Here is an 11,182-nt window from a genome sequence, read left to right on the forward strand (position 1 = left end):
GCTCTGTGATGGTACTGGCAACTTCTCAGGTGAAAGTTCTTGATCACCTCCCACCAGCACCATGGAACAAGATTGCAGCTCCATTCACCCGGACTTCAGCAACAATTGCTGAACCATCAATGTAAATTCTACCCCAACTTAGAGCAGACCACTCTTCCAGAGACCCTTACCCCTCTGGTGTGGCACTGGTGTTGCAGCAGGATCACCAAGCACACCCCATTCATTGTACACTGAGGGCAGCAGCTGGAGCTCAGGATCCAGAACAGCAACCCACGTGGGCATGGGCAGAGCAGTTTGGTTTCAGTGTGAACAGACAAGTCAGAGACACAGCTCAATTCTTAACACTTTTATTCTTACAGTTCTAGGTTTGAACTGTACATGCAGAGTTGCATAAGTCACAATAGAGATTTACAGTGGATTCTATTCTATGGTAGAGTGCAATCCAGAATCCTTGAACAGTATAAAAAACAACTTTAAACATCAAGACCTTGTTAGGAGCAGAAGGATTAAAGCTTCCCCAAGAGATTCAGCTCTCCTAGATACCTAGTTACTAGGTACTGTATGTTAGACACTTAAGAATTGAAGAGCTGTGTAACACTAAACAAACTTGAACACCCTGATGTCGTCCCATCTTCGTTACTTCTTTCCACATTTCTGGCAATTAAGAATAAGTCAAAAACCCTGCCACCTGCAACCAGCTAATACAGACAAAAATAACTACTCCTTACTTGCCTGTTTAGGGTTGTACAGTGTTAAAGAAAATATTCCCTCAATGGCATTTTTATCTCACATCAGCTGAAAAAGCAATGTAACAAAAATAAAGGTATAACATCTTCGAAAATAAATATAAAGAGGGAATGCAGACAAAGTGTCAAAGATTTTTTTTGGCAGGTAACATTCATAATATACAAAATATAACTTATTCATATTAGCCAAGGAAACATTCATGAGTTCCTGTAAACTCGTTTAATCCACCTCCTCCATGCGTGATGTGTCATCATCTCCTTCAAGAGGAGGCATCTCCTCAGTGACAGCTGGACTGGCTTCCTCTGCAGCAGTATCATCTTCATCAATGCCTGTGCAGGAAACACACACCCATTAATGCTCACAGCACAACCCAAACCTTTCATCTCCACAGTACTTCCAGGCACCTGAGGGTTCATTTTCCACACTACCAAGCAGGACCAAGACAATACACCCTGAGCTCACAGGAGCCAGGACAGGTTTGTTAACTTACCCAGGCCAAGTTTGATCATTCTATAGATGCGGTTGGCATGTGTCTGAGGGTCTTCTAGGCTGAAGCCAGAGGACAGCAGCGCTGTCTCGTACAGCAAGATGACAAGATCCTTCACAGACTTGTCATTCTTATCAGCCTCTGCTTTCTGCCTCAGTGTTTCAATGATGGAATGGTCAGGATTAATCTCCAGGTGTTTCTTTGCTGCCATGTATCCCATTGTGGAGTTGTCCCTTAATGCCTGGGCTTTCATGATCCTCTCCATGTTGGCAGTCCAGCCATACGTGCTTGTTACAATGCAGCATGGAGAAGTAACTAAACGATTGGACACAACAACCTGCAGGGGGAATACAAAGCACAGGTTTGCAATTTAAGCATTTCAACAAGTACAACCGATTTACCCTAAATTCATTTTAGATTGACTTTTACACACAAATAAACCAAGAACTATTTTTACCTTTTCTACTTTCTTTTCAAGGATATCTTTCATTATCTTGCAAAGATTTTCAAACTTTGCTTTCTTCTCCTCCTGTTTCTTTTTCTCCTCCTCATCTTCTGGAAGCTCCAGACCCTCTTTTGTGACAGAAACCAGGGTCTTGCCTTCAAATTCCTTCAGCTGCTGCACGCAGTATTCATCAATAGGCTCGATCATGTAGATCACCTCCAGCCCATGTTTGCGGAGACGCTCCACAAAAGCAGAGTTGGCCACCTGATCCTTTGTTTCACCTGCAACAAACACCACCACAGATGAACCTCAGCACTAACAGCAGCTTGTTCAGTTTCTGCAGAGCCTATGCAACAGCTGTGGTGCTTCATGGCCCAAGCACAGGGAAGAAAGGCACCAACAGCCCCAAGACACTCAAGCTGTTTAAACTGACACTCCAGCATTTAATACTCTTAACTGACTTTAAAGCAAATTTTTATTTCCTGAAATAAATTCTTTACAGGTAAAAAATGCTTCCCATTCCTGCCAAGCAAGGTAACTGAGAACCCTGTAATGTGATTTATAAACCCCCAGAAGGCAAACCTACACACAATGCTGGCCTGACCATTTCAGGTCCCAACTCACCAGTAATGTAGTAGACGTGTTTCTGGTTCTCCTTCATCCGAGTGCAGTAATCCTTCAGGGAAACCATCTCATCCCCAGAGGCAGATGTGTAGTACCTCAGCAATTCTGAGAGCTTCTTGCGGTTCTGCGAGTCCTCGTGGATGCCAAGCTACAAAAAGCAAGAAGAAAATTCACTTATTGATTCCTTCAGGTAAATACTGAACTGCCACAGTCACCAATCTGCAACTGCAAACATCAGCAGTGCTCAGCAGAAAGACTACAGACCTTGATGTTCTTGGAGAACTGCTCATAGAACTTCTTGTAGTTCTCCTTGTCCTCAGCCAGCTCAGTGAAAAGCTCCAAGCACTTCTTCACCAAGTTCTTCCGGATCACTTTCAGGATCTTGCTTTGTTGCAGCATTTCACGGGAAATATTCAGAGGCAAATCCTCAGAGTCTACCACACCTCTCATGAAATCTGCAAACAACACAATCACCTTTGTTAGTCTCAAACAAATATTACCAGTCACTCTACATGCATGTGCCTCTGCCCATTAGAAAGCACCAATTTGTTTCCATAGAACCCCAGTAAATATGAATTAAGCAGTACTTCTGACTGCTCAACAGCTGTTTAGAACTGCAATTTTCCCCCTTCCAAAACCAAACTACAGAACAGCTAAGCAGTTCTTCTAACTTTTCAGGGAACACTTTCTCCAGAATTATACTCACTCAGATATTCAGGGATCAGCTCCTCACAGTTGTCCATGATGAAAACTCTGCGCACATACAGTTTGATGTTGTTCTTCTTCTTCCTGTTTTCAAACAGATCGAAGGGTGCACGCCGTGGGACAAACAGGAGAGCCCTGAATTCCAGCTGCCCTTCCACAGAGAAGTGCTGTGAGAAAGTAAGATGGTAATTTTAGTCAGTTTGCCTGGTTCCACTGTGGTAACCACTTAAAAGCTCTTCAAATGCAGAACACAAACTGCAACACACTGGAGATCAGATTACAGAGCAGCTGAGACACTGGTGAGGAACAGCCTGTCCTCAGACAGACACACTGAATTAGTGTTACATTATGACCAATTCAGAACACACTCAGCTCCTTACACAGCATACTGAGATTTAGAAAGCAAATGTGTTCTTATGACATTTAGCATTAAACAAAAGACAAAGACCTTTTCAACTAACATACTACAAACATAATTAGCTTTATTATTTATATGTAACCTAGTCAAATTCAATTAGACATGGTGACTAAACTATTAACTGGGAAAGCACCTGTACTCCCTGACTGCAGAATTAATTCAGATTATGAACACCAATGCATAATGGATCAGTTGAAACTGTTAAGCAACAGCTTCAGTGCTGTGTGTTATAGTTTATGTATCTACAGATACAGCTACAGTTGCTGTGTCTCCAGAGAAAAACTTACTTTGACAGCCAGGTGGTCCTCCCAGTCATTAGTCAGACTCTTGTAGAATTCTCCATATTCCTCATTGGTTATGTCATCTGGATTCCTGGTCCAAATGGGCTTGGTCTTGTTGAGCTCCTCATGATCAATGTACTTCTCCTTAATCTTCTTCTTCTTCTTCTTATCTCCATCCTTCTTCTCTTCTTCTTCATCAGAACCAACATCCTCAATCTCTGGTTTGTCCTCTGTCTTTTCCTCCTTGTCTTCTTTTTCCTCTTCCTTTTCCTCAGCTTCATCATCACTCACCTCCTTATCACGCTCCTTCTCCACCTACAAAACAGTATCAGTACTTGAATTGCAGAAGCTGTAAATTCAGTAAGTAACAGTTCTAAGTACCCCTTGCAGCCTCACGAAGCCAGCAGACTCCAAGAACATGGAGTCAAACTCTCCTCCCACACTCCAAGGACTCTCATTCTGGGTGCTGACACAAGTGGGTGTTTCCATGTCCTATGAGCCAAGTTCCTACTGCTCAGTTTCATTACACTAAATGGCTCCTAACAATACATCTAGGTTAACTGTTTGGAAACAAATACTATGGGATTGGAAAACATTGTTTTTTTTAACATAGTCCTGTGAAATACAATTTTAAGTAACAGGACTACATTTCCCCAGAGCTTCCTCAGTGCAATATCTGAAAGAACTTAAACTAACCAAAGAAAGATTGGCTATTCCTTTTTACATGAACTCCCACCTGTGAAACTGATAATACTCATTTAGCATTTCAAGCAGGGTACGTACAAAGAGTGTAATGGGGTATCCAATGAACTGGGAGTGCTTCTTCACGATCTCCTTGATCCGCCGCTCCTCCAGGTACTCAGTCTGATCTTCTTTGAGATGCAGGATGACTTTGGTTCCACGGCCCAGAGGTTCACCTGGAACAGAATTTACATGTTTTACCTTGCTGTAGAAGAGCAGATTCAATTATTAACTCTTTAAAAACCACACTCCTCAATCATTTTTTCACCTCAGCAAAATGAAGCTTCTGTGTATAAAACAGCCTAGGTTATGCTTTCTCAAGTTTACTACATATACTTCAAAGAAGTTTCAGAAGAGGTCTACTATCCAGTTCATAGTCTTTAAAGACTCTGCATACAAAGTTGTTTTCCAACAAATACTTTTCCATGTGTAAACTTTGAAAGCTTAATGCACCATTTACCTGGGCATTCCATACATATGAAATCATGCCAACTGAAATTACAAGATATGACCTGGACCTATGCTTGATGTAACACATTTTTTGTAATGATTTGTTTTATTTTGTGTCTTTTTCAAGTCAGTTTGGCAATGCACTGTTGCCAAACATCTTTACGATATGTCACTGAGCAGAAAACACTGAACACTCACCATTATCCAGTCTGACAGTGAAGGACCCTCCAGCTGAGGACTCCCAAGCATACTGCTCATCATCGTTGTGCTTGGTGATCACTGTCACCTTCTCAGCAACCAGGTAGGCGGAGTAGAAGCCAACACCAAACTGGCCAATCATGGAAATATCAGCCCCTGCCTGCAGGGCTTCCATGAAAGCCTTGGTGCCAGACTTGGCAATGGTACCAAGGTTGTTGACCAGGTCAGCTTTGGTCATGCCAATGCCAGTATCCACAATGGTTAGAGTGCGATCGTGTTTGTTTGGAATCAGGTTAATTTTCAGCTCTTTCCCAGAATCCAGCTTGCTTGGGTCAGTCAAGCTTTCATACCTGATCTTATCCAAAGCCTGCAAGAGAAGAGACATGCTTTAACATTCTCTGACTATTCCTAGAGAATTTCAGTAATTGCCAAAATTAACCAGACTACTTTTGGTACTTACATCTGAGGAGTTGGAGATCAGCTCACGGAGAAAGATTTCCTTATTGGAGTAGAAAGTGTTGATGATCAGAGACATCAACTGAGCAATCTCAGCCTGAAAGGCAAAGGTCTCCACCTCCTCCTCCATTGGTTGGTCCTGAGTTTGCACAGCTTCCGGCATCTGTGAAAGGAGAGGGAGAAGTTGAAATTCCATCCAGAACAGCTTACCTAACATAGCCTCTTCTTCTAGGCAGCGACAACAGCATTCTGAGATCAAGTTTTTCAACCACGTGGTTTCGGCACCAGAGTAACACACACACGACAAAGCCCTTCCCAGACCTTATTTACAGAGAGTAACTATTCAGAAGTTTTAAAGAATGCGGGAAATAGGTGACAAGACTTTTACAATAGACTTGCATTACGCTCAGCAGCACCTAAGGTAAGACAGGACTACTCCGCGCACCTCCCTTAGTTTACGGATTGATATACGACCTTTATTTTCCCGTTTCACACAAGTACCTAAAATCTTTACTTGAATTATTCTTTTCTTAGCCGCATCCCTTGACTACTTTGCATACACAGCTATCCCCACCTCTGACTTAGATACCAGCACTGCTCAGCCGAACTCGTTTCTCTAGACAAATACTTGCATTAATGAATACTCGTCCTTCACCGGCTATAGCTGCCCGGTCGCCCCCGTTCGGGAGCCAGACCTTCACCCGGCCGAGCAGCGTCCGAGCCCGGCCCCGCTGCGCTGGCGCCGAGCCGAGCGCGGCCCCGGCTCCCCCCGCCCGCGCGGGACCGCGCCCCGAGCCCGCGGGCGGAGCGGCGCCGCAGCGCCCCCTGGCGGCGCCCGCCGGCACCGCGAGACCTTCTAGAAACTGCCAGAGCCTTCCCTGGCTGCCCCCGCCTCCCGCCCGCGCATTCCCCACCCCCCCCAGAGCGCTGCAGCCCCCGAACACGCTCCTGGCCCCATCCCCTGCCCGCCTGTCCCCTCACGCCGCTTTCTCCCCATCCCTCCTTTTCTTTCCCTCCTCCATCCCCCGCTTTTCTCCCGCTCCTTCCTTCCTGCCGCCCCCACTCTCTCCTCCCCCCCGCCGCTCCCTTCCCTCCTGGCACTCTGCTCCTTTCCTCTAACCCCCGTTCCTTCTGCCCGCAATACCCTGTTCTTTCTGCTTATGCCGCCTATTTCTTCCCATATCTCCGCCACTCCTTTTCTCTTGCTCCCGACCCGGTTCCCCCCCCCCCTCCTTCCCCCTCTCGCCCCCGCCGCTTTCTCGGTCCGGCGCTTCTCCCCCCCCCCCCCCCCGCCCCCGCCCCTCCATCTTGCGCTCTCATGGCTGGGGCCCATTCATTGGGAGCGGACCTCTCCGGCCACCCGGTACCTCCGCACCGAGGCGTGCTCGGGTCAGCCTCCCACAGCCCTCCCGCGCACGCTGCGAGGCGGAGGGGGCGCTGCAGCCGCAGCCCGGGACACGAACAGCCTTCCCTGACCGCCCTCTGCTCCGCTGCCATACCGGCACCCCCCCAAGGAGCGGCTCGCTTTCCCCACCTCCACCGCCAATCTTACAAGAATGCAAATTTAGTAAGCTGGGTTCAAAACCGCCAACCCCAATCTTTTTTTCACCTCTACCCAGACTGTAAGCCCCAATCACCTTTCCCAGGATCTACAGAAGCACAGAGGAAAGCACGATCAGCTCCACGCGGCTCCTACAGCACAGCACACCCCACCCCCACCACCCACGCAACTCCGCACACGAGCCCCGCGTCCCAGCCACCGGGGCCCGGGGTTCGGACGGAAAACGCTCCGTGCGCCGATCCACCACCGGCGGGTGCCGCCTGCTGCCCCCACCGCTCACCTTGGCAGGGGGACGGGGCGCTGCTCTCCGCACTGATGCTGCGACACAGCCCTCTCACGCCGCTGTAGCCTCTCTAATGCGCGCTCCCCACAGCCCGCCCGATTTATATACGGCGGGACCCGCCTCCTTCCAGAACCATCGGGAACCTTCACCGCCGGCGCGGGGGGGCGCGGGGAGGGGGCCGCGAGGCGGGGGCGGAACAAGCCGCCCGAGGGGCGGGGCCGTGCCGCTCGCAGCCAATCGCAGCCGTCCGCGACAGGCGCCGCGGGGCCGGCGGCTGAATGGGCGCGAGCGCGCGCGCTCCCCGCTGCGCCCCGCTGCGCCCCCAGCGATTGGCCCGGCCGGGACTCCGCGGGGAGGGGGGAGCAGGGAGGAGGCGGGCTCGTGCGCGGGAGCCGCGCGGGGCGGCGCCGAAGGGGCGGGGCCCGGGGCTGTGGCGCGGTGCTAGATGACGTCACTCGCTGCCGAGCCCCGCTCCGAACGTCCTAGAAGGGGGCGGGGCCGGGGCCGGGGTCTCTCCCCCCCCCAATCCTACCCCATTCTCCCCCCGCCCCCGCGGAGCGGCAGGGAAGGGCCTGGAAAACTCGGGGTGCCCCTTCACTCCTGCCGGGAACGGCGCAGGGCTGGGGTGCGGGGCGGCTGTCACCCTCTGTATCCCCGTGCTGAACCCCTGTCTCCGCTGCGCGGCCGGTGCGCCGGCGTGCGGCTGTGCGGGAGCGCGGGGGTGCTCAGGTGTGCGGGATGCAGGTGTGTGAGGGTGGGAGAGCGAGGGTGCAGCAGTGTGAGGGTGCTCAGGTGTGTAAGGGTGCGGGAATGCGGGATGCTCAGATGTGCGGGGTGCAGGTGTGTGAGGGTGGGAGAGTGTGGGGTGCGGGTGTGTGAGCGTGCTCAGGTGTGTGAGGGTGCACAGGTGTGTCAGGGTGGGAGAGTGCGGGGTGCAGGTGCGGGACTGTGCCGGACGGAGTGCGGCTGTGCAGGTGTGCGGCGGCGCGGAAGTGAAGGTGTGCGTGTGCTCAGGTATGCAGGTGCAGTTGTGCGAGATCAAGGATTTAAGTTACTTAAGGGTTTAAGGTGCGGGCTGTGCAGCTCTGTGTGTGCGCAGGTAGAGGTGCGCAGCTCTGTGGCTCTGTGTATGTGCAGGTGGAGGTGCGGGCTGTGCAGCTCTGGCTCTGTGTGCGCAGGTGGCGGTGTGCGCTGTGCAGTTCTGTGTGTGTGCAGGTGGAGGTGCGGGCTGTGCAGCTCAGTGTGTGTGTGCAGGTGGAGGTGCGGGCTGTGCAGCTCTGTGTGTGTGCAGGTGGAGGTGCGGGCTGTGCAGCTCTGTGTGTGTGTGCAGGTGGAGGTGTGCAGCTCAGTGTGTGTGTGCAGGTGGAGGTGCGGGCTGTGCAGCTCTGTGTGGGAGCGCTGTGCAGCTGCCGCCGTCCCCTCGGCTGGGACGAGGGGCTGCGGGAGGGCGGCTCCGCTGCCCCTGCCCTGCTCCCCCTGCCCTGCTGGCCGGGCAGGATCCGGCCGCGCTGCCGGGCGTAGCCGGGTGAATCACAGCTTAGGGATGCTGTGGTAACGCGTTTCGCCTGCTCAGGAAAAACAACACCGGTTCTCACGCAGCAGGTATAAGTCTGAGAATTAACAAAATTCTGCCTCTCGGTCTGTGCACTTGCACGGGGTAAAAAGAGCCGTGGGACCGAAGCCAAGCGGCTCAGCAGACCTACATAGCTATGCAGTTACTTAAGGATTTAAGTGCTAATAGTAGACATGAGGCGTAGGCCAGTGCTGCTGGGTTTGTAACAGCCCAGAGCCTGAAACCCGCTGGGGTTCTCAGCCTGACCATGGCCTTTGCCAGTTCATCTGGGAAATCTTGGGTGATGTTCAAAGGGCGCTGCAAGAGACACCTTTATACATACATTTACATATGCTGCACAAAGGCTTTGATATGTACCCATCTCATTATACCAAGCAGCTCTGTGATTGCAGCATTTAGCAGGGCGGGTATTTTTATATCCTGAATGACCTGATTGGGAGCAGGGAGTTAAATGCAGATCTTCTACATCTCAGGAGAATGATCTGCATCCCATGTGTTCCAGACCAGACTTCTAAAACTTTCTTCTTGGAGCTGATCCACTTTCGAGGATATAAATACCCAGAGAAACTACATGTTAAAATTATGCACTGATGTAAGCATGAATTTAGACATATCTCCTTGCTCTAAAGAATGGCTATATATTTGAGGAATAAAAAGAATGTTGTTTCTGTTGCAAAAAATTATTTCAGGTGTAACTTCTTTCCATTTTCTTTTGGCTCTTAAATGTGCCCCAGACTTCTATCTAGTTCAACATCTGTCTGACTTTGGGGAATTGAAGTTTAAGTTGCCTAACCTGCCCTTCTCCAAGTTGAGTGTCTAAAATAGACTGGCTAGCATGAATTAATATTCCAAGACTTAGATCCATTAACACATTTAATCAAAAATCCTCATGCTGAACTTCATGTCCTTTGTATTGGTTATCCTGCAGTTTTAACCCAGATGAGCAAATCTGATTGAATTGGGGTCCACTGGCTTCATTTTTTTGTAGCTTTGTGTTTTCAGAGAGTTTTCAGTATTCTGACAAGAAGATACATTAAGTACACATGTAAAACATGCAGGAACACCAAGCAATTAAAATTACAGCTTGTCTTGCTGCAGTTTCTGCAGTATCTGGATCAGTACATGCGTTGGTGCAGTGTCTTAGAGGACTCTGCCCTTCTCAATCCTGGTGCTCCAGCTCTGACCCAAGCAGTTGGCCAAAATACAGGATCCTGCAGGTTAGTTAATTAGGTGGAAAAATTAATCATGGTGTCAACAACAGAAAAGGGTGTGTAAATGAGCTGCTGCTCAGCCCACAGGAGAAATCAGACTGTAAGGGTGAGATTATTTGCTCACCATTCTAAGCCACTGAGAAAGTTGGCTTTCAGCCAGTGCTCAGGCTTGAAAGTTCTGCACTTATGTCTGGTTCACTTTCTTGGTGCTTACTTTGGCTGGTTGTTTTCTGTACTGTCTTCAAGTTGGATTTTGGGGTCCTTCTCAATGCATTTCTCTTCCTTTCTCTCAGACACATGTGCCTGTACCAAGTGCCTGTGCACCAAAATGCTGTCTTGAGTACGACAGGTTCCTTTCTTTGCACAGTGACTGTGATTTCAGTGATCTGACAGCTGCTTTGCTTGTCTGCTTCCATAAAGCAGCCTAGTGGCTCTTTATCACTGCACTAATAAAGTGTGGCAGTTACACTCAGGCATAATGATGTAACTTTCATGGTTTTCTTAGATTAAAAAACAGTCATGGTATAGTATAAATGCTATAGGATGTGCCTTTTAGGCTGAAACCCTCTTACATTCAGATTCCATGGAGGGAAATGGTTTCTAACATGTGTTTGCACCAAAGTAACTTCTGTACTTCAGAAAATGTCTGAAGTATTGCAATATATGTCCAAGCATTTTATCAAGCAATATCCTGCTAAATTTGCTTGTGTGCTCTCCTTTTGAGGTGTCTAGAATTTTAAGGGTGCCACTTTTATAATAATATTCAAGCTTTAAGAATATCTTTTCCTTTCTAATCTCTCGATTAATGTGGGCCCAGTGATTCAGATTTAGGGATATATGTCATTTCAAGCATGGGAAAACCTATGGAAGGTTTTGCATATGTCTGCAGGATCACATGCTTTTTTACTGTCTAATCTCCAGTCACATCATTCTGTTTTCTCTTTTGTGGTTGTGTTATTCAGCTTTCAAAAGCAGGCTGATTTCTTTTGTCAAAGTTGTTTG

The 11,182-nt window shown here is 48.9% G+C and overlaps 1 protein-coding gene across 1 annotated transcript; it reads right to left on the minus strand.

The window, feature by feature from the left end:
• Positions 1–331: 331 nt before the first annotated feature.
• On the minus strand, positions 332–7,482 carry HSP90AA1 (heat shock protein 90 alpha family class A member 1). Its single transcript, XM_058807817.1, has 11 exons — positions 7,394–7,482; positions 5,557–5,715; positions 5,097–5,463; positions 4,491–4,624; positions 3,714–4,022; positions 3,010–3,175; positions 2,568–2,758; positions 2,304–2,451; positions 1,692–1,960; positions 1,238–1,571; positions 332–1,076 (listed from the first exon to the last, which is right to left on the minus strand). Exons 2-11 carry the CDS (start codon positions 5,713–5,715, stop codon positions 967–969), a joined length of 2,187 nt encoding a protein of 728 aa, XP_058663800.1. The 5' UTR covers positions 7,394–7,482; the 3' UTR covers positions 332–966.
• Between the last annotated feature and the right edge of the window lie 3,700 nt (positions 7,483–11,182).

The sequence above is a fragment of the Ammospiza caudacuta genome, chromosome 6 (assembly GCF_027887145.1).
Source record: "Ammospiza caudacuta isolate bAmmCau1 chromosome 6, bAmmCau1.pri, whole genome shotgun sequence".
Taxonomy (NCBI): Eukaryota; Metazoa; Chordata; class Aves; order Passeriformes; family Passerellidae; genus Ammospiza; species Ammospiza caudacuta.

Excerpts from the sequence above, each read along its gene's own strand:
- HSP90AA1 (XM_058807817.1), bottom strand. The coding sequence starts at position 5,715 with ATGCCGGAAGCTGTGCAAACTCAGGACCAACCAATGGAGGAGGAGGTG. Across the intron at positions 3,176-3,713 it reads AGGACCACCTGGCTGTCAAA|CACTTCTCTGTGGAAGGGCA; the intron begins GTAAGTTTTTCT and ends ACTTTCTCACAG. Across the intron at positions 1,077-1,237 it reads AATGATCAAACTTGGCCTGG|GCATTGATGAAGATGATACT; the intron begins GTAAGTTAACAA and ends TTTCCTGCACAG.